Source organism: Balearica regulorum, chromosome 18, assembly GCF_011004875.1.
Source record: "Balearica regulorum gibbericeps isolate bBalReg1 chromosome 18, bBalReg1.pri, whole genome shotgun sequence".
Taxonomy (NCBI): Eukaryota; Metazoa; Chordata; class Aves; order Gruiformes; family Gruidae; genus Balearica; species Balearica regulorum.
Window position 1 is genome coordinate 13,637,668 of NC_046201.1, and position 22,884 is coordinate 13,660,551.

A 22,884-nucleotide genomic window follows, 5' to 3' on the forward strand; every position below is an offset into this window, starting at 1 on the left:
ACACAATGTTTCCCAATGAAATAATGCTATTCCAGGCAGTAAGGACAATGAGTGATACCTAAGAAACACAGAAGGCTTTCATGACAATGAGCAAGCAGTACCATTAAATAGCATACAAAATTCAGTACCTTTAAACCCACAAAACTATACGCATGGGGGAACACAATGCAGTGTTACATATAAAAAGATGGACTCTAATGATTACCCATCAGGAGCAAGTGAAAATACCCACTCATTTCTCAGCAGTGGTAGCAAAAGCAAAAATAAGAAGAGATAAGTTGAATTTGCAAGGAATTATGATTCCAAAGGAAGGCAATAAAGTAGATCAGGTGCATGGAGGGGCTTCCATAGGAGGACCAATTAAACAAACCCAGAGACTTAAGAGAGGAAAGGGGAGAACTGAGTGGGCATACAAAACAGAACTATAAAATCAGCACAGTGTGGAGAGACTTGACAGGGATCAGTGTTCTAACTGGCTCTGGCACTAAAAGAAACAGGAGAGTGGAGAGAGCAGAAAGTGGAGGACAGTGTGTGTGTGCCTGTGAGTGTATGTGTGTGTAAATCAAATGGAATTACCTGAAGACAAGGTATGAAAAACCACAAAGACATGTGGGTTCTTCAAAAAGTAAGCAGTTAAGTATACTTTGTCACTTCAAACTAAAGGATTACATGGATTCAAAAGAAACTTGGACATGTTCACGGAGAGAAAATCTACTGGAAATACAGAGAAACCCTGTCCATGGTGTAAAGGCTCAGAGCTGTATAGAAAGACAGAGGTTCAGAGAGCTCTTGAGGGTAACAGCTGTTACCATTTGGGAGAATGGAGGGCATCCTCCACTCCAAATCTGTTTTGTGGGTAGAAAATGAGCCTGCCAATCATAACACACCCATCAAATGAGGTACCCCAAGGAGACACTGCTAGAAACACATAGTTGTTGAGTCCCACTTTTTTTATGCAAGAGATGTTTGGACTGCCACAGTAACAGCACTACTGGACTGTCGTGGTTTTGGCTGGGATAGAGTTAATTTTCTTCCTAGCAGCTGGTATAGTGCCGTGTTTTGGACTTGGGATGAGAATAATGTTGATAACACACTAATGTTTTAGTTGTGGCCAAGGAGTCAAGGAATCTTCAGCTTCTCATACTGACCTGCCATCAATAAGGCAGGGGGTGACCAAGAAGCTGGGAGGGGACACAGCCAGGACAGCTGACCCCAGCCGACCAAAGGGATATTCCGTACCATACGACGTCATGCTCAGTATATAACTGGGGGTTCGGCTGGAGGCGGTGTGGCTCAGGAACTAGCTGAGCAATTGTGCTGTGCATCACTTCTTTTGTATATTCTATTATTATTATAGATCATCATCTACACCATCATCATCATCATCATCATCATCATCATCATTGTCATCCTCTTCCTTTTCTGTCCTATAAACTGTCTTTATCTCAACCCACGAATTTTAACTTTTCGATTTTCTCTCTCATCCCACTGTGTGGTTGTTTTAGCTGCCTGCAGGTTAAACCATGACGCGGACCTACCTAGGAAAGCTGGGAGAAACACAGTCCAGCACACAGGAAGGCTTTGGAATTGGAGCACAAAGAAGTGAAGTCCAAGCTTAGCTAACGTGTGACGTCAGGAGCAGTGTGCGATCATGGGATGGCTCTGCTCTGAGAGCGTATGAGTCACCCTGCAAGGTACTGGCTAACTGGAGGCACTTCTCAGGGAGCTGAAGAGACTGATGTGGAAGGCAGGCAATATACAGCTGTCCTGCCTGGCAAAGCAGCGACCAAGTGAAGCGGCCATTGCAGCTTGAGCTGGAGACGATATGAAATACATTTTCCCAAATCTACTTGCTTAGAGCTCAAACAATATCCCCATTTCACGGGTTAAACTCAGACCTTGCCAAGTACAAGCCTCACGGAGAGAAAGTTGTGTCCCCAGCAGCCTGTAGTGGGGTGAGCAGGGAATCTCCTCAGGACAGGGGATGTGCACTGTTAGAGCACCCTGACACGATGGCTGCTGGCTATCTGGTGGCATGTCGCCGTCATTGCTTCATTTCTGACCCATTTCCTTTCCTCTTCTTACCCAGGAGGCTGTTTCCCTCCTCACATGCCCTGTAGCAGGAGCTTTGATGCATAGGGTATTCACAAGGTCACCTTCTCAGCCGGGCCCCACTGCCCAGCAGCGTGACAGATGTGATGACGTCCTGGACTTGTGCAAAGCATTTGACACTGTCCCACATGACATCCTTACCTCTAAATTGGAGAGACATGTATTTGACAGATGGACCACTCAGTGGATAAGGAATTGGCTGGACGGTCGCACTCAAAGAGTTGCAGTCAACGCCTGAAAGTCCAAGTGGAGATCAGTGACGAGTGGTGTTCCTCAGGGGTCGATACTGGGACTGGCACTGTTTAACTCTTTGTCGGCGACATGGACAGTGGGAACGAGTGCGCTCTCAGCAAATTTGCCGACGACACCAAGCTGTGTGGTGCGGTTGACACGCTGGAGGGAAGGGATGTCGTCCAGAGGGGCCTTGAGAGGCTTGAGAGGTGGGCCCGTGCTAATTGCATGAAGTTCAACAAGGCCAAGTGTAAGGTTCTGCACGTGGGTCAGCGCAATCCCAAGCACAGCTACAGGCTGGCTATAGAACGGATTGCGAGCAGCCCTGAGGAGAAGGGTTGGAGGTGTTGATGAAAAGCTCAGCGTGAGCCGGCAATGCGCGCTTGCAGCCCAGAAAGCCAACCGTGTCCTTGGCTGCATCAAAAGCAGTGTGACCAGCAGGCTGAGGGGATGATTCTGCCCCTCTGCTCTGCTCTTGTGAGACCCCAGCTGGAGTACTGCATCCAGCTCTGGGTTCCCCAGTACAAGAAAGACATTGAGCTGTTGGGGTGATTCCCGAGGAGGACGACAAAGCTGATCCGAGGGCTGGAGCACCTCTCTATAAGGACAAGCTGAGAGAGTTGGGCTTGTTCAGCCTGGAGAAGAGAAGGCTCCAGGGAGACCTAGTTGTGGCCTTCCAGTATCTGAAGGGTGCCTACAGGAAAGATGGACTGTCTATCAGGGAGTGTGGTGATCAAACTCCCTAAAGGAAAGATGCATTGCATTCCCTTTTCCCTTCTGTGAGCTCAAGGAAGACCTGCAGAAATTAGTCCCCGAGTGGAGAAGCTCTTCATGGCTATCCTGAGACAGGATATATCTTAACCAGATAACCTGCAAACACCTACGTGGAGTAGACATGGTATGCTATGCATGGAGAAAGCACTCCTCATATTTAATTCCAGGTGGCTCAATGCCCATTAGCAGAATAAACAGGTTTCTTAATGAGGAAAGTGTGTCTGTACCATATGCAGGCTCCAGCACTCAGCCATGTCTTAGCAGGAGGGCAGGGAAGAGGAGTTTTCCTCCAGGGGATTAGTGTGCTGGCATTTCTGTTTTGCTTGGGCTAGCATTCCTGGGAGTTCTCCTTTTACACAGAGGACTGCTGTCAGAAGAAACACTGCTGAAGCGGAGGCCGGGCTTTCCCTGTCAGACTGCCCATCGGGTCTGGTGACGTCCCTCTCAGCATGCCTAGATCTCCTCGTCTTCTTCTGACCTACAAATGGTCTTCTCTTGGAATATTTTTTCTTCTGAATCTGAATGGAATTGTCCTTGACTCTGCCCACAGTCAGTCAGGCTCACATTACTTATGCAGGAATTCTCCTGGGATTATTTTCATCCTTGGAATTATTCTCATTGTTTAAATAGAGTAATAAGGAGAACCTTGGGAACTACCAACCAGTCAGTCCCATGCTAGTGACTGGTAAGATCAGGGAACAGACCTTCCTGGGTGTTATGTCAAAGTCTATGGAACACAGGGAGTTGATTAGAGACAGCCAACATGACTTCACCAAGACCAAATTGTGCTTGACTAATCTAGTGGCCTTCTACAATGGAGTGACTGCATCAGTGTACAGGGGAAAAGCAACTGATGTTATCTACCTGGATTTCTGTAAGGCATTTGATATGGTCCCCCACAACATTCTTGACACTAAATTGGAGAGTTATGGTTTTGATGGATGGACTGTTAGATGGATAAGGAACTGGCTGGATGGCCACATCCAAGGAGTTACAGTCAAAGGAAATGGGAACTAGTAGTGTCCCTCAAGGGTTTGTACTGCAATCAGTACTATTTAATATCTTCATTAATGACATACACAGCAGCAGTGAGTGCACCCTCACCAGTTTGCTGGCGACACCAAGCTGTGTGGTGCCATTGATACACCAGTGGGAAGGGATTCCATCCAGAGGGACCTTGACAGGCTTGAGAGATGGGTCTGTGTGAACCTGGTGAATTTCAACAAGGCCAAGTTCAAGATCCTGTACCTGGGTCAAGGCAATCCCACTACCAGTATGTACTGAGAGATGACTGGGTTGAGCGCAGCCTTGCAGAGAGAGGTGATTCATTCTCCCTTCTGCTCTGCTCCCCTCTCATGAGACCCCACCTTGAGTAATCTATCCAGGCATGCATGTACACAGATATGCAATAAAAATGTGCCTTGAATTCATGAGGAAATCACTGGAAATGCAGCAATAGAATCCATACACACTACATCCAAGTTCTCTGAGTGCCTCGACTAATTGAGATTCTCTCCTTAAGTCTCTTGTCAAATTATTTATAGTCGATACATTCACATCATTGGTTAGACACAAAATATTTCTAAATATATCCAGTCAAATCAAATGACAATTATGCCCTTAGTTAAGTTTGCCAGACAATGCTTTGCCAAAGAATGTTTGCCAAAAAATATTTTGACCGAAGAAAGAGGAGGAATCCAGTGCATCTGCCAACCAGACTCTATAAAAGTCTCTTTACAGCGCTCTGCTCTGTCTCCAAGTAAGTTTCAAGGTAAGTGTGCTGGGTCCTGTGATTTGTTGAAGTGAGGCATCCCCCTTTATTGCATATTATGCTGTATATTCTTCCTTCTGAAAACTGGTTTGCACATGCAATTTTCCATCTGCTTTCAAGGCATCTGTATATTTTCTACCTATACTTTTTTGATTTTTGCATAAGAATATGAAGGTTCCTTTAAGATAATTCAAGTCTCCAATATGACACTGTACAATCTGTGCAATCTGTAAATCCAATGCACAATCTGTTCAGTATCACAAGACACGAATAACAGCAATTTTAAAAATGTTATTGTGTATTATTCAAGGATGAAAGTAAGATTTTTCTCTTCTTGGTTTAAATCATTAAACAGGAGGAAGGCTAGTTTTGCTAATTTTAGCAATTTTAATATGTGCTTAGTTTTAAAACATTGGAAAAGGCCTTCTTGCAAGCAAAGTACATTAATGATCTATTGATGTTACATTTCTTTTCTCCACAGGGTTCTCTGCTGCTGTGCCTTCAATAAAGTGCAGACATGGCCTCTTCTGACTCTGAGATGGCCGTCTTTGGGGAGGCAGCTCCTTACCTCCGAAAGTCAGAAAAGGAGAGAATAGAGGCCCAGAACAAGCCGTTCGATGCCAAGACATCCGTCTTTGTGGCCCATCCTAAGGAATCCTTTGTGAAAGGGACAATCCAGAGCAGGGAATCAGGGAAGGTCACTGTCAAGACTGAAGCTGGAGAGGTGAGTGAAAAACCAAGGCTTAAAACTGTGTGTCATTCCCAGTCTCAGCTCCTAGCTGACATAAATGCCTCTCTTTCCTCATCTGGCAGACCCTGACCGTGAAGGAAGATCAGGTCTTTGCCATGAACCCTCCCAAGTACGATAAAATCGAGGACATGGCCATGATGACCCACCTCCACGAACCCGCTGTGCTGTACAACCTCAAAGAGCGTTACGCAGCCTGGATGATCTATGTAAGTACCAGCAGCAGTCTTCCTTTGGGTAGCTAGGAGGAACTGCTCTGCCAGGCTAAGTGGAAGCCAATGTGCTGTCTCCCTTCCTCGCAGACCTACTCGGGTCTCTTCTGCGTCACTGTCAACCCCTACAAGTGGCTGCCAGTGTACAACCCGGAGGTGGTGTTGGCCTACCGAGGCAAGAAGCGCCAGGAGGCCCCTCCACACATCTTCTCCATCTCTGACAACGCCTATCAGTTCATGCTGACTGGTGAGTTGCTTGGTTTTCTTTAAAGTTATTTGGCTGTGAACACTTGCAGAGAATAAAAAAATTATTTGTATTGCAAAATATTTCAGTTTAATGGTGGTGAGGGGGTTGATGTCCTCTCATGAGTGGAAATATTTTCTTTACTGGACACCATCAGTGAGACCATGTTTCTAACAATTAATGTTAGAATTTACTTTCCAATATATTTGGGAGGACATGGTTTAATGGTGAATACATTGTCAGATTTTCCTTCTAAAATATTTGGATAAACATTTAAAGTTCTGTTTTTTTCTTAGTTCAGAGGATTGTTCTTTGAATGATTTGTTTTGCAGGACTGAAAGTCACTAGCGTGGAGTTCTGTAAATAAGATTGGGTGTAATGGGAAAGGAGGTTCAACATTGAAGCCAATGCTTCCTATGATGTGTTTAAAAAAACTCAGGAAGCAGTCTTAGTCAGACATTACAGTGAAACCTGCTTGGAAAATTGATACTTCCTCCCTCCATCTCAGAAACAATTTCTTCTTTTTAATTCATTAATATAAATAGAAGCAATAAGAAAGAAGGGTAGTGAAATCTTTTCTAGCATTGTCTAAACCTCCAGACTTTCAAGAAAGAGCATATTAGTCACAAAAATATTAAACAGAGAGAGATATATTTTAATTTGTTTAAATAAATCTTGTTCCCCCCTCCCTCCCCAATTGCTGTATTTAATTCTGTAGTATTCAGAGTGGTAAGAAGGTTAAATGGAAGACAATCCTATGCAAGTGGAATGATAGTAAATTGATACTTGGTGAGTGTGTCTTATCATGGCAGTATTTATGAAAGTCATCATACATTTACTCTTGCTGGCACCTTCAAGAGATGTGCAGGAAGTTGGTGAACACAAACCCAGACTTTTCCACTTGAGTTAGTTACCTAATGGCTTAGTGTCTTCAGACTGCATGCAGGTTATTGGAAAGAACCATCCTAGAGGCATAGAACAGATGTAAATCATCTGGCAAAAAGCAGTTTCTTTGAAAGCCAGTCCAGCTACACAGCCTATTAATGTAGGTTATTAAATACACATTTTGACTTTCTTCAAAACATAACTCTGGCTAGTTAACTGTGAAAACACAAGAAGGCATGCAAAGTTAAAGGTTTGAGAACAACTTGCAGCACGCATAAAAACTTATGCTTATTTCTTTTTCAAATACATAACAGGCAGAGGCGCTTAAAATGTGTCTGTACTGACACAGACAAAATTTAAAAAGACAACTTGGAAAATATAAGATCATATCAGAACAACTAAATGAGATTTTAATTTGTTTACCTTAAACCAGTGAGGGAAGTATTCATTTCTGGAACTCTTCCTTATAGTGGGATTTATCAGAGGAACTTCTTCTGATTGAAGTGTCCTTAAAAAAATTCAACAATAAAATAAACATTAGCAAATTGGCAGGGCAGAATTCAACCAGGCATTCCAGTGGAACTCTACACATCAAAATTCTCACTGAAAATTGCCGGGAAAATGGTGAGTGTTACACCAGCTTTTATAAAGAGTTTTTAAGGAACAGCATACCAGTAAGCCTGATTTTTGTAAAAGGCAAACTGCCAGCAATTTCTAAACAAGGCAATTACTGGGCGTGTAAATGTATGTGACAATAAGAAAAAAGCAAAAAAGCATTTTTTTTAAAAGGAAGTCTTGCCTTTCAAAACTACTGATTTTTTTTTTTTTAACAAAGGAGAGCTGGTTAAGGTAACCTATCTGAATTCAACAAAGATCTCTAGTACAGTTGATAAAGCAGCTATTCTTAGCATAATTTTTTATGCTTACATTCACTACCAGCTGCAGAATTGAGAATGTTAAAAAAGAACTGATTAAGAAAAAATAGCTTTTGTCAGTTTTTATAGGGCAAAGATTTTATCAATAAAGTTGCAATGGGATCTGTTCTGGGACTTCTGTTGTTCAACATTTTTTCAAATGATCTGGCAATGATGACAAGCTTTCTGATTTAACTAAGTTCTTCAGGCCAGTAAAGATGAAGTCTAACAGTGAAGAATTTCAGAGGGACTTTATGACATTAATTGACTGAATTATTATTCAGTAATGTGGCAACAAAGTTTGATCAACAAGAATATAAAACAATGGACATATAGGAGAAAACCCCAAAAGATGGGCTCATTGCTGACAACTACTGCTTCTGTTATAGATATCCTTTAATATAGCTTTGAAAATTTTGGCTCAGTGATCAGAAATCTACAAAATAACAAGTTGAACGGTGGAGATCACTGAGCACCAAATAGAGACCAAAACTGAAAACATCATTATATCATTGGGGTTATGCAAGGAATATCTACACCTTGTATACTGTATGCATTTCTGCCCTTCCTTTTTCAAAATAAAAGATAGTAGAAATGGAACAGGTCATGACAAAGATGAAAAGGTTTCCCAAAGTTATGGCGGGACATCTGCTCAGGTAACTCTAGACAAATGATTTCTGCTACTTTATAAAATTATACATAGCACAGAGAAGATTAATAGACAAGGGAGGAATACATGAAAAACCAAGCTCAGCACCAACCACATTTTTTCCTTCACACAGTAAATGGTTCAAAAACGGAGCAAACTGGATGAAAAAAGTTTAAGCAACACAAAAAGAACTGAGCATATGTTAAAAAAGCAACCAGACAAAATTCTGGAAAGGAAACTCAGCCCAAGCTATTTCACACAAAAACATCAAATTTAGTTCTGTAAGTACAACAATGTCAATATTCTAGAGTATGGGAGAGTATTCTGGTGAAAGGTTACTACATACTTATGATATTTTTTTGATTTTCTTTAGGAAACAACTAATTGGCCACTGACAGAAATACTGTCTAGGTAGGCCTATGGACTGATCATGAGTGGTTGTTCCTATTTAAGCACCTGCTCTAGTTCACATTAGCTTACAGATAGTTCAATTAATCAGTAACTCTACAAAAATATTCCTTAGTTGGAATCCTCTTCATAAAGAAAATGAGCAGCTTGACATGAAGAGAATATCCAGAAAAAGAAGCACATGTACTACAACTGACATCCACATCAGCATTGACATGTCAGCTTCTCAGCTACACTAGAAACTTTAAAAAATCAAAATGAATTATGGGTGAAGAAACACAGGTTTATGAAAAGGATTAGGTACTTACTGCTAGTGCATCTTCTAAAACTTCCAGGAATATTTTTGTCCAGAATATTAAAGATACATATTAATAATCTCTTTCTTTCTGCCCCTTTCACAGACCGTGAGAACCAGTCGATCCTGATCACGTATGTACACCCCTGCTCGGGTCCCTGCAGGGCTGCCCGGTGCCAGGGGACCTCCTGCCTGACCACATGCTCTCTGCTTCTCTCTTTGGTTTGACAGCGGAGAATCCGGTGCAGGGAAGACTGTGAACACAAAGCGTGTCATCCAGTACTTTGCAACAATTGCAGCGAGCGGGGATAAGAAGAAGGAAGATCAGTCAGGCAAAATGCAGGTAAATTAATAGATGCTGACTTGCATCAATGCTTTCCTCTGTTCCTGAGATGATTTTTGGAAAGGATAACCAGCAATAATTATTGTCCTCTAGGGAACGCTTGAGGATCAAATCATCAGCGCCAACCCACTGCTGGAGGCCTTTGGAAACGCCAAGACCGTGAGGAACGACAACTCCTCACGCTTTGTAAGTTGTTGCCTGGGACAAAATCTCTCCCTCTCATTACAAGATAAGTAACGGCCCTAGCAGTGTTCCACATAAAGGAGACATCAAAAGAACCCATCCAGGCTGAAATGCTGCTGCTTCTCCTTAACAGGGCAAATTCATCAGAATCCACTTTGGGGCCACAGGCAAACTGGCTTCTGCTGACATTGAAACCTGTAAGAGACTCTCCTGGCCTGATCCCATTCCTTCTAAACCTCCCCAGTTCTTATGCTAACTCTGTCCTACCTTCCTTGACAGATCTGCTGGAGAAGTCCAGAGTCACTTTCCAGCTCAAGGCAGAAAGAAGCTACCACATATTTTATCAGATCACCTCCAACAAGAAGCCGGAGCTAATTGGTAGGAAGGATCATTATGACTTTTTGAGGATGATTGCTGAGCAACAGTTCCTGCTATTACCTGGTCAGCAAAACTAAGCCTGTGCCTTGCCCCTTTCTGCTTTCAGACATGCTCCTCATTACCACCAACCCTTATGATTACCACTTTGTGAGTCAAGGTGAGGTCACTGTTCCCAGCATTGATGACCAGGAGGAGCTCATGGCTACAGATGTAAGTAACATAGCAAAAAGGTACATACTATACTTGTCTCAAAGGTGACATAGATGACCTACTAAGGACACGTATTTTATTTCATTGTTTTGACTGCAGAGTGCCATTGACATCCTGGGCTTCACTGCTGATGAAAAGACTGCCATCTACAAGCTGACAGGGGCTGTCATGCACTATGGGAACCTGAAGTTCAAACAGAAACAACGAGAGGAGCAGGCAGAGCCCGATGGCACAGAAGGTATCAGAAATTCAGCCGCTGACTTGTTCAAAGAACTTTTCCATTTGCAGAAGTGATATGTTAGCCTCCAAAGACTGGCCTTTGTTGGCCTGAGTCACCACATAAAACACTGAGAAAAGCATCTTTCTTGATTGTCTGTCTAACTGCAGAGGTGCTTCACCTTCAACGCAGGATATCTTTCTCTCTGTAAAACCTTCAACCACTAAGTCACCATCATGTGCAATCATTTTTTTGCCAAAGAAATCCTGCATTCTTTGCTATGCAGAAATCCACTTTCCACAGAAAAGGAAATTGCTGTATGCATGCCTCATGTATTCCAGAAGCTTTTGTGGTTCTTCTGGGGTCTTCCAGATTCAAGCTATTCCTATCCAAGCCATATCTGTTCTGGCTTTCGAAGAAGGCCATCATTAGCTTCCAGAATTTGCATCATTCCCCAGACCTTCTGTATGAGACCAGACCAATGCTTTTCCATGTCTAGAACATGAACAGCTGCCAAAATACTGACCAAATTCTAGCCGTTGTCCAAAGATAAATGCTCCTCTCTCTCCCTTGCCCTCTCCTTCTCCTTCTCCTTCTCCTTCTCCTTCTCCTTCTCCTTCTCCTTCTCCTTCTCCTTCTCCTTCTCCTTCTCCTTCTCCCTCTCCCTCTCCCTCTCCCTCTCCCTCTCCGTCTTTAGTGGCTGACAAGGCTGCCTACTTGATGGGCCTGAACTCAGCTGAATTGCTCAAAGCCCTGTGTTATCCCCGAGTCAAGGTTGGGAATGAATACGTGACCAAAGGTCAAACTGTGGAACAGGTAAATAGAAGATAGTTTGGAAATGGCTTGAAAGAGTACGTGAGGATTCTTCTTTGACCCTAGGAGGTAACTCCAGTCCTTTCTTCTTTGCGTTAGGTGAATAATGCAGTTGGTGCCCTGGCAAAAGCTGTCTATGAGAAGATGTTCTTGTGGATGGTTATTCGCATCAACCAACAGCTGGACACGAAGCAACCCAGACAGTACTTCATTGGTGTGCTGGACATTGCTGGCTTTGAGATCTTTGATGTAAGGAACAAGGATTTGGCTGCATAGGCAGGGGAAGGGCTGGGAGGGGTCATGAGGACTCAGAAACACATCTCTTTTTAAGAAGATTCAGAAGTTTATCATCCTCATCTGCAGTTTTCTAGAAACCCCTCGCTCTTCTCTGTCACAGTAGCACCCTCAAATGGCTTTATATAATGATAATAAATTTATTTAATGATAATAAAATCCTTCAAGGACAGTAAATTTTACAATAGAAGTCCTGCTAAGGAAACCCACGCTGTTACAGAATGGTTAGGAGTGGTGTTTCAGCTGGGGAACTTCAAACAGCACTAGGAGAATGCTAGCAAAACCATCTGGTGTTTGCCACACCTTGAGAAGCTGTGCACCTCTCCTTGCTTTGGGCAGTTCAACAGCTTTGAGCAGCTGTGCATCAACTTCACCAATGAGAAACTGCAACAGTTCTTCAACCACCACATGTTCGTGCTGGAGCAGGAGGAGTACAAGAAGGAAGGAATTGAATGGACGTTCATTGACTTTGGGATGGACCTGGCTGCCTGCATTGAGCTCATTGAGAAGGTACCTTTGCCAGACAAGTGTATGATGTATTTTGGAATTATGTGATGTTCCTGAGTCAGGTTCAGCTTAGAAAGAACTCGCGGCCAGACATCCAGTGTCAGTTCAATAAAATGTTTTGCAGGCTGCAGGAAGGTAAGGGAAGGCAGAAATAAGCTCCCTGCCTAAGAACAACTCCTGACAGACTTAGGCCCTTATCCAGGCTGAGATGCTACCAGCAAAACACTGGTACCTTTGATGTTCATAGCACATGCTTCACATCATTATCATTTTTCTCTATCACTTCGTGTTGTACCTTCCAGCCCATGGGCATCTTCTCCATCCTGGAAGAGGAATGCATGTTCCCCAAGGCAACTGACACCTCTTTCAAGAACAAGCTCTATGACCAGCATCTGGGCAAGTCCGGCAACTTCCAGAAGCCTAAGCCTACCAAAGGCAAGGCTGAGGCACACTTCTCCTTGATCCACTATGCTGGCACGGTGGACTACAACATCACTGGCTGGCTTGAGAAGAACAAGGACCCCCTGAACGAAACAGTCATTGGGTTGTACCAGAAATCATCTGTGAAAACACTGGCTTTACTCTTTGCCACCTATGGTGGGGAAGCAGGTAAGCTCTGTAAAATCCATATTTTATGTGTTCATACTGTAGAAAGGGGAATATCAAAGGCAACATTAAAGACATCTGCTCATTTTTGTCAATTTTGCAGAGGGTGGTGGTGGCAAGAAGGGTGGCAAGAAGAAGGGTTCTTCTTTCCAGACTGTCTCAGCTCTTTTCCGGGTAAGGAAGAATTCACTAACTCATTGTTTAAAAATACCCACCAAACTAACACTAAATTTTGTAATGTCTTTAAAATCTGACAAATTACTAACTCCTTTGCATGGATGAAATACATGCTGCTGCCAGGATGCAGATCTTTCATTTGTTGATCTCACCTTTACCTTGTAATCTCACAGGAGAATTTAAACAAGCTGATGACCAATCTACGGAGCACTCACCCCCATTTTGTACGATGCATCATCCCAAATGAAACAAAAACACCTGGTAAGGGGATCCAATAGGAGGAAAACTCAGGCCACAGAAGCACTTCTCCTGAGTATCAAACAATGGGATAGTCACTGATGGTGGTGTTTGTTAGGTGCCATGGAGCATGAACTGGTGCTGCATCAGCTGCGGTGCAATGGTGTGCTGGAAGGGATCAGAATTTGCAGGAAAGGATTCCCCAGCAGAGTCCTGTATGCTGACTTCAAACAAAGGTGAGAGTGCCACACCTTTCTCCCCATTCTTTTCCACAGCCTCTATGTCCTAAATTACTTGAGCATAATATTTACTACACAGTTTAGTGTAGACACTCTGTAATCAAATCACATTACAGTAGCCTACTACTGGAAAACCACGAGGTTTATTTATTTATGAATATCGAAAGGGCGGGTGTCAAGAAGACGGGGCCAGACTCTTTTCAGTGGTGCCCAGTGACAGGACAAGGGGCAACGGGCACAAACTGGAACACAGGAAGTTCCATCTGAACGTGAGGAAACTTCTTCACGCTGAGGGTGACAGAGCTCTGGATGAGGCTGCCCAGAGAGGCTGTGGAGTCTACTCCTCTGGAGAGATTCAAAACCCGCCTGGACACAATGCTGTGCAACCTGCTCTAGGTGAACCTGCTTTAGCAAGGAGGTTGGTCTAGGTGATCTCCAGAGGTCCTTTCCAACCCCTACCAGTCTGTGATTGTGTGATTCTCTGAGGTAACATAGAAATTTCCTTCACACATCCACTTCACATTTGAACAACAATACATGTTTCCACCCAATGTCCTAAAAATGCCTCTGATCTGTCTTTGGGAGGTCTGTCCCAATCAATGATGTAGTCAGCTGTTGCTGAAAATGACCAGCTGAGAGCTATTGCTGAGAACAGAGTATCCTAACATGAATATGTTAACAAAGAACTGAGTAGTAATATGAAAATGTTTCACTGCCCGTTCATGGTGGTATGACATGTCTGATGATCACGATTCACTTGGACTCTGAGCTAACAGTATGAAAAGTTCACTTCCACTGTCTTGAAAGAATGGACTGTCTCTAATAAATGACATTCCTCACTCAGGCAGGCAGCTGTTGTTAAGAAGGCTATGGGGTTCGGTCACAGTGGTGGTTTCAGAAATGTGGAATTCTTCATGTTCTGCTTTCTCCTACGGATGATAAGACATTACTGAGATCAGGATTCTCTTCCACTTCTCTTGCAGTGAGAGTAAAAACGCTCTCCATATCCTGTTCTGAAAGGATTAACTGTCTCCAGGCATGAGAGTGGTTCAATAGTCTGAGAAGGCTGTGGGGTTCAATCACAATGGTAGTTTTGATGATGGGGATTTCTTCATGTTCTGCTTTCTCCTACAGATACAGAGTGCTTAATGCAAGTGCTATCCCAGAGGGTCAGTTCATGGACAGCAAGAAGGCTTCTGAGAAGCTCCTTGCGTCCATTGATGTGGACCACACCCAGTACAGATTTGGTCACACCAAGGTAGAAACAAGTCCTGCATTCAAACACTATGTTCCTCCGTTATGTGCTACCTGAGACTGATGTGCTACAATGTTCCCTTTCTTAAGGTGTTCTTCAAAGCTGGACTGATAGGTATTCTGGAGGAGATGAGAGATGAGAAACTAGCAGCGATTATGACCATGACACAAGCCAGGTGCAGGGGCTTCCTGATGAGAGTGGAGTATCGGAGAATGGTGGAGAGGAGGTAGACATTTCTTAGTTCATGTTCTCATGGTACTTGGCTAATTGAGCCTAAATTCACCAGCCACAGAGTATGTCATACCATGTGAATTTTACTTCAGGGACTCAATCTTCTGCATCCAGTACAACGTTCGTGCATTCATGAACGTCAAGCACTGGCCTTGGATGAAGCTGTTCTTCAAGATCAAGCCCTTGCTGAAGAGTGCAGAATCTGAGAAGGAGATGGCCAACATGAAACAAGAGTTTGAGAAAACCAAGGAAGAGCTTGCAAAGTCTGAGGCAAAGAGGAAGGAGCTGGAGGAGAAAATGGTGACCCTGCTGCAGGAGAAGAATGACCTGCAGCTCCAAGTGCAGGCGGTGAGTATCACCATTCATTTGTTCCTGGGAAAAGAATGCTACACATTGCTATACGTGCTTCTTACCCTACGCAGAGACTCACAGGAAGATGACTAGTGTGCAGCAGAAAACAGTCTAAATCACAGACTCTAGGGCACTCTGGCGTTGAGTAAACATGCACTGGCAGGGGCATGGTGAGTCTCATGGCAGCCCCACATGAGACTTGGCATTTGGGCTGTCTGAGGAGAGAGCCATGTAACACTAGCCAACGTGTAATCCAGAGTAGAGAGCTCTGAACTGGAAGGGAAGTACCTCCATCTACTCAACTTTCAAAGTACTGTATCTATGCAGCAGAGTAAAGACAAACCTGAAAAGGACCCACTTTTCCTACTTACAGCTGCATTAGGCGGCCTTGATTACTTTCAGAAACACGGATACTTCCCATTCAAACTCAACCAGGAAAAGGCAGTTTCTTCACACCAAACAAAACACCACTTTCTCCACTAAATTATTCTCACAAAGCCTTTTCTCCCCAAATATTATGAGGTTCACGATGAGTCAATTAAAAAGAAGAAGCTACTGAATACTCCTTCTGTTAGGAGAAAAGACTCCAAGCCCTTGCTCCTGATGAAACTAGTAATTGAAGCGACCACTGTTGTGTCGTGCTTGTGGGTGCAGGAGGTATTCCCTCTCTGTGAGGCATTTATAAGAGACACAAAAACTTTGGAATCAGTGTTGATACCAGATGAACAGGTTTCCCAGTAGACACCTGGCAAGATCTTCCAGTTGCTGGAGTGGAAGGCCAGGTTTGGCCCCCATTTTACCACATGCCTACTCAGGGCTATAAGAAAAGACAGAGCAGAGAAACTGCAGAACATTACAACCCAGAAACAGCTGTGTCTCCTCACCAGGAAGCAGATAGCTTGGCCGATGCAGAGGAAAGATGTGACCAGCTCATCAAAACCAAAATCCAGCTGGAAGCCAAAATTAAGGAGGTGACTGAAAGGGCTGAGGATGAGGAGGAAATTAATGCCGAGCTGACAGCCAAGAAGAGAAAACTGGAGGATGAATGTTCAGAGCTGAAGAAAGACATTGATGACCTCGAGTTAACGCTGGCCAAAGTGGAGAAGGAAAAGCATGCCACTGAAAACAAGGTACGCACACGGGGAATCACATAAGGGGTCCAAAAAATCTTTGCTTCTTGAAGCAAAAGAGCCTGCTACCCCAGGATGTGTTGGCTTTGGAAGATTTGAGCTGGGCCTCATCTGAGCAGCAAAAGGGAACATGAAGTTCCTGGCTAAGCACTGCAAAGTGAAAATGCCACTGAACCAGCAGGCATGGTTTCCACCCAGTTTTGACAATTCCTTATATTTGTAGGTGAAAAACCTCACAGAGGAGATGGCAGCCCTGGACGAGACCATCGCCAAGCTGACAAAAGAGAAGAAGGCTCTCCAAGAGGCCCATCAGCAGACACTGGATGACCTGCAGGCAGAAGAGGACAAAGTCAATACGCTGACCAAAGCTAAAACCAAGCTGGAGCAGCAAGTGGACGATGTAAGCACACAGGCATACAGCAAGAGGAGGACAGGTATGGAGTTAGACCTGGCTGGCAGAGCACTGATGGTCTTGCTCTTTTTAGCTGGAAGCGTCCCTGGAGCAGGAGAAGAAACTGCGCATGGACCTTGAGAGAGCCAAGAGGAAACTCGAAGGAGACCTGAAGCTGGCCCACGACAGCATAATGGATTTGGAAAATGATAAGCAGCAGCTGGATGAGAAACTGAAGAAGTAAGTGTGGCTGTGGGGCAGCCGAGTGCTGGGCTGGTGCACTTGTCTTTTCCCCTTGAGCTCTAACACGGTTTGCTTTGCCCAAAGGAAAGACTTTGAAATCAGCCAGATCCAGAGCAAAATCGAGGATGAGCAAGCCCTGGGCATGCAATCACAGAAGAAGATCAAGGAGCTGCAGGCAAGTCTCTGTCCCTTGTCCTCTTTCCCCCAGTCTCAGGTGAGGCAGGAGGAGGGCATGGGTGTGAAGGGTCCCTAATGTTCCCCAGGCTCGTATTGAGGAACTGGAGGAGGAAATTGAGGCTGAGCGAACGTCTCGGGCAAAAGCAGAGAAGCATCGGGCTGACCTCTCCAGGGAGCTAGAGGAGATCAGCGAGCGCCTGGAAGAAGCAGGAGGAGCCACCGCAGCTCAGATCGAGATGAACAAGAAGCGTGAGGCGGAATTTCAGAAGATGCGTCGCGACCTCGAAGAGGCCACGCTGCAGCACGAAGCCACAGCTGCCGCCCTGCGGAAGAAGCACGCGGACAGCACAGCTGAGCTTGGGGAGCAGATCGACAACCTGCAACGAGTGAAGCAGAAGCTGGAGAAGGAGAAGAGTGAGCTGAAGATGGAGATTGACGACTTGGCCAGTAACATGGAGTCTGTCTCCAAAGCCAAGGTATGGAATTGCAGTAGAACATGCTCACAAGACCTGGGTGTGGCACATAGGCTACATCTACCAGCCACATTCTCCTAGAAACTATTCTCCTCTTCCTTGCTGTGAGGATGAGGCAGAGTCCAGGTGTTCATCAGCTTTCCTTCCTTGTGTTTGCTACCTAGGCAAATCTAGAGAAGATGTGTCGCACTCTGGAAGACCAGCTGAGTGAGATTAAAACTAAGGAGGAGCAGAATCAGCGCATGATCAATGACCTCAATACTCAAAGAGCTCGTCTGCAGACAGAATCAGGTGAGACATCCTCCTTGCAGAGGTGCAATGGGAGGGTCTGCACGCCATGAGCATGCCACAGGGTGCAAAGTGACAGCTGGTATACACTCTGCAGGCCACTCCGGATTACATGGGCTTACAGGCTGAATCTGTCATATTATGAATAGTCTAGTCACCTTTTTCCACTTTACCCTTCCTAGGTGAATATTCACGCCAGGTGGAGGAAAAAGATGCTCTGATTTCTCAGCTGTCTAGGGGCAAGCAAGGATTTACCCAACAGATTGAGGAACTCAAGAGACATCTAGAGGAAGAAATAAAGGTCTGGAAGTACCCTATGGTCCACAACCTACATCACCCCTAAAAGCATCTGGAGAATCCTGTCTGATCAAAGATTGGTTCACATTCTTTCCCCAAACACATGTAGTACTGGAAGGAACACTGATAATGCACACCCCTCAACTCATAGCTAGAGAGGGAAGGAAGCGTAATGATTTTGATGCTGGGGGAAGTCATCCACAAGGCTTTCATGAGATTCTGATGATAGTGTCTAAGGCAGCATTCCGATACATATGTCCAAACATTGACAGAAACAGCAGATTACTGTCCCCAGAGCACCTGTCACTAACACATCCTGATCCTCCAGAACACTTTGATGACAGCTTCATCAGCTCCCAGCTTTGCATTTACCTAATTAAAGTTTTGTTCTAATTTCCCTGTCAATTTCACTGTCAGGAGGCATCTCAAGACAGGTTACCAATCCCAATGTCCCCGCAGGCCAAGAACGCCCTGGCCCACGCCTTGCAGTCTGCTCGCCACGACTGTGACTTGCTCCGGGAACAATATGAGGAGGAGCAGGAAGCCAAGGGGGAGCTGCAGCGTGCCCTGTCCAAGGCCAACAGCGAAGTGGCCCAGTGGAGAACCAAATACGAGACGGACGCTATTCAGCGCACGGAGGAGCTGGAGGAGGCCAAGTACGTGGGAAGTGGGATGTCGGATGGCTGGAGAAGACTGCGACTGCCAAGGGAAACTGGAAATGGGAGTCTCCAACAGTGGGTTAGGACAGAGGTGGGAGGAAGGCAGGGATATACAGTGTGCTGTGGAACAGTGTGCTGTGGCAAAAGTGTAGACTGGAAGGACAAGCACGGCCCTTACGGCTAGAAAGGCGAAGACAGGCTGAATACTCAGTAGGTGCTAGGACACAGAAGTGATAGACCCTTTAGTCTGCATGCAGTCTTGAACAGAAAAAAAACACTGCAAAAAGCGCTAGGCTCAAAGGTCGCAAAGTAGGCAACTGCCCTCAGGTGAACAGGACAAAAGTAGATCCTCTCTAAGCTGTGCTTATCTCCCCCCAGGAAGAAGCTGGCACAGCGGCTGCAGGATGCAGAGGAGCACGTTGAAGCCGTCAATGCCAAATGTGCTTCCCTGGAAAAGACAAAGCAGAGGCTGCAGAATGAAGTGGAGGACCTGATGATTGACGTGGAGCGATCAAATGCTGCCTGCGCAGCTCTGGATAAGAAGCAGAAGAACTTTGACAAGGTCTTCTGGGCTCCAGCCTTGGGGTTCCTGGGCAGAGCATCCCCTCCTGATTGCCACGTCCATACTCACGGCCCATTTCTCTTCAGATCCTGGCAGAGTGGAAGCAGAAGTATGAGGAAACGCAGGCTGAGCTGGAAGCCTCCCAGAAGGAGTCTCGCTCTCTCAGCACGGAGCTGTTTAAGATGAAGAATGCCTACGAGGAGTCCTTGGACCATCTGGAAACGCTGAAGCGTGAGAACAAGAACTTGCAGCGTAAGTCCCTGGCCCTCTGCTCCTGGCAGGGCCTTCTCACTATCCACCACCACCCACCGCTCCACATGGGTCCGTGCCTGCAGGTCGGCAAAGATGCCCGTCACCTTGGTGCGACAGGGCCCTTCCCCTTCTGCTCTGTGCCTGACCAGGCGTTTGGTCTTTGTTCGCACAGAGGAGATTTCTGACCTGACGGAGCAGATTGCCGAGGGAGGAAAGGCGATCCATGAGCTGGAGAAAGTCAAGAAGCAGATTGAGCAGGAGAAATCTGAAATCCAGGCCTCCCTGGAGGAAGCTGAGGTACACACAGTGCTAATAAATGGTGCCCAGACTGAAAGTATGGGAATAGTTACCTGCAGAGATGGCAGGAAAGCAAGCCTAGATTTCAGGAAATACCACATAAGCAATTACTGAGAAAGGAAGCAGTAGTTTAAGTCACTGTTCCTGCTGGCTTGTCCAGGCCTCCCTAGAACATGAAGAGGGGAAGATCCTGCGCCTACAGCTTGAGCTCAACCAGGTGAAGTCTGAGATTGACAGGAAGATAGCAGAGAAAGATGAGGAGATCGACCAGATGAAGAGAAACCACCTCAGAATTGTGGAGACCATGCAGAGCAGCCTGGACGCTGAGATCAGGAGCAGGAATGAAGCCCTGCGGCTGAAGAAGAAGATGGAGGGAGACCTGAATGAAATGGAGATCCAGCTGAGCCATGCCAACCGCGTGGCCGCAGAGGCACAAAAGAACCTGAGAAACACACAGGCAGTGCTCAAGGTCTGTTCAGCAAAGCTACAGAAAGAGAGGTGACATCCCTGATGTTTTTGACACCAAGCGCACACTGCTGCCTTGTAATTTCTCATTGCTCCAGTGCTGTGCCATCTTATAATTTCCCTTTCTTCTCTTAAAGGACACGCAGATACACTTGGATGATGCTCTCAGGACCCAGGAGGACCTGAAGGAGCAGGTGGCCATGGTGGAGCGCAGAGCAAACCTGTTGCAGGCTGAAGTTGAGGAGCTACGGGCAGCCCTGGAGCAGACGGAGCGGTCGAGGAAAGTGGCTGAGCAGGAGCTTCTGGATGCCACCGAACGTGTGCAGCTCCTCCACACCCAGGTGAGGCACTCTGCTGGAAATGAGTCCCATCAACAAGAGATAACACAGAATGACATTGCTATGTATCTTGTAAGTGATGACTATGTAAACATTTGAGGAGCCATGCTGTGATACGGCCAATCTGGCCAGCCCCCCATGTCTGGTTTGCTGCTACGGCGCTAAAGAGGACTCTTGCATTAAAGACATTCATAAACAATACTCTCACTATCAACTCTTGATGTGGAGGCATTGGGTCTAAGAGTACAAATCATGTCTTTCCTGTTGCACAGAACACCAGCTTGATCAACACCAAGAAGAAGCTGGAAACAGACATCGTGCAAATTCAAGGTGAAATGGAGGACATGATCCAGGAATCCCGCAATGCTGAAGAGAAGGCCAAGAAGGCCATCACTGATGTGAGTCGGGGCCTGCTTTCAGTGCTGATGGTGGATGTATTCTCCCCCAAACTGTCTCCAGCCCCAAAATGGCTTTGACCTTTTTCTCTCGTCAGGCAGCCATGATGGCGGAAGAGCTGAAGAAGGAGCAGGACACCAGCGCCCACCTGGAGAGGATGAAGAAGAACCTGGACCAGACGGTGAAGGACCTGCAGCACCGTCTGGATGAGGCTGAGCAGCTGGCACTGAAAGGAGGCAAGAAGCAAATCCAGAAACTGGAGGCCAGAGTGCGTAGGGCTTTTATTTGTGCATGAGTGAACATGGCACATAGGTAACCACCAGGGAAGCTCCAAAGATGGTCTTCTCATTGCAGGTGCGGGAGCTGGAAGGGGAGGTGGATGCTGAGCAGAAGCGCAGCGCTGAAGCCGTGAAGGGTGTGCGCAAGTACGAGAGGAGGGTGAAGGAGCTGACCTACCAGGTAAGACAGGAGGCGTCCTTGGGCTGAGAGAGTTTTCTCACGGCGAGTCAAATTTCCCAAGGGGAATTGCTAACCTCACGTGGTGGGAAACCAGGAACTCATTCTCTGTCCTGCTTACCAACAACTCTAGTCTGAGGAAGACCGGAAGAATATTCTCAGGCTGCAGGATCTGGTGGACAAGCTGCAAATGAAGGTGAAATCCTACAAGAGACAAGCTGAGGAGGCTGTAAGTATTGCTCAAAGAATGGGCAAGAGCCACCTTCCATCGGGGCAGCATGCTCACTGAGATGACTATGGATACCAGGAAAGGGGCGTGAAAGAAGCTCCCAAGGCACAACAGTCTTGGCCATGCTGTTTTACCATCGTCTCATTAGGCCTTGCTGAGTTCTGGGCACCCTGCCGTCAGGGATGAGCTGAGGGAAGTTGTGCAGCCTGTTTTATACAGAGGTCAGACTTAAAATACCCAAGGGCCACATCTACTGACTGACAAGTTCATGAATCTCTGCTGCTGATCAACAGCGGAGGGTTTCAGGATCTCTCTCAATCTAAGTCACACTGATAGTTGGGCAGCAAGTAGTGGGAGAAGTACACAAATGACAAATCCAAGTGACAAAATAGCTCCTCAAGAGTGACAGAGTACTGGTGAAGCTTGTCACAGTGGGATGCTGAATAAGGGAGGGTGAGGAGGTCTGTGTGAGGCTTACGTGCAAGCAGCGGTGGGTGGGGGATGGAGGGGAAGAGCCGCAGCCCCAACAAGGCCGAGGCACAGGAGGAGTGGAACCCCTGCCCTGGGCTCCTCACCACCAACTCCCTTTGCCCGCACAGGAGGAGCTGTCCAATGTCAACCTCTCCAAGTTCCGCAAGATCCAGCACGAGCTGGAGGAAGCCGAGGAGCGGGCTGACATTGCAGAGTCGCAGGTCAACAAGCTCCGCGTGAAAAGCCGGGAGTTTCACAGCAAGAAAATAGAAGAGGAAGAGTGAGGATGTCATGAGGCAGCAAAGTGACCTGAGGGATGCACAAAATGTGAACCTCTTGGTCGCTTTCTTCTGTGATGAGTCTTTGTAACTGTGTCAATGTCTAGAGAACAAAGATTGTAGATTCCTTTGCATACGCACCACGAGCACTAGTTTTCATTTGTTTCTCTTTTTTGTCTGGTTCGGGCTGTGTCATCA

At 45.8% G+C, this 22,884-nt stretch overlaps 1 protein-coding gene across 1 annotated transcript; it reads left to right on the forward strand.

Annotated features, from left to right (window-relative positions):
• The first annotated feature begins 4,865 nt into the window (after positions 1-4,865).
• On the forward strand, positions 4,866-22,826 carry LOC142604367 (myosin heavy chain, skeletal muscle, adult-like). Its single transcript, XM_075770506.1, has 39 exons — positions 4,866-4,888; positions 5,370-5,612; positions 5,702-5,845; positions 5,939-6,095; positions 9,350-9,377; positions 9,475-9,586; positions 9,680-9,772; positions 9,903-9,966; positions 10,049-10,147; positions 10,254-10,357; positions 10,457-10,595; positions 11,272-11,390; positions 11,487-11,636; positions 12,021-12,191; positions 12,491-12,797; positions 12,898-12,968; positions 13,145-13,232; positions 13,327-13,444; positions 14,582-14,705; positions 14,792-14,928; positions 15,026-15,281; positions 16,172-16,414; positions 16,638-16,814; positions 16,900-17,045; positions 17,133-17,223; positions 17,312-17,701; positions 17,863-17,989; positions 18,169-18,287; positions 18,743-18,939; positions 19,321-19,504; positions 19,591-19,756; positions 19,929-20,053; positions 20,214-20,522; positions 20,656-20,859; positions 21,129-21,254; positions 21,350-21,520; positions 21,607-21,711; positions 21,842-21,937; positions 22,537-22,826. The coding sequence occupies exons 2-39, from the start codon at positions 5,406-5,408 to the stop codon at positions 22,690-22,692; spliced, it is 5,820 nt and encodes a 1,939-aa protein (XP_075626621.1). The 5' UTR covers positions 4,866-4,888; positions 5,370-5,405; the 3' UTR covers positions 22,693-22,826.
• Positions 22,827-22,884: the final 58 nt, after the last annotated feature.

What these genes read in the sequence shown, in the direction of transcription:
- LOC142604367 (XM_075770506.1), top strand. Translation starts at nt 5,406, where the DNA reads ATGGCCTCTTCTGACTCTGAGATGGCCGTCTTTGGGGAGGCAGCTCCT. An exon ending in CTATCAGTTCATGCTGACTG is followed by an intron (nt 6,096 to 9,349) that starts GTGAGTTGCTTG and finishes CCCCTTTCACAG; the next exon opens with ACCGTGAGAACCAGTCGATC. An exon ending in TGCAGCTCCAAGTGCAGGCG is followed by an intron (nt 15,282 to 16,171) that starts GTGAGTATCACC and finishes TCTCCTCACCAG; the next exon opens with GAAGCAGATAGCTTGGCCGA.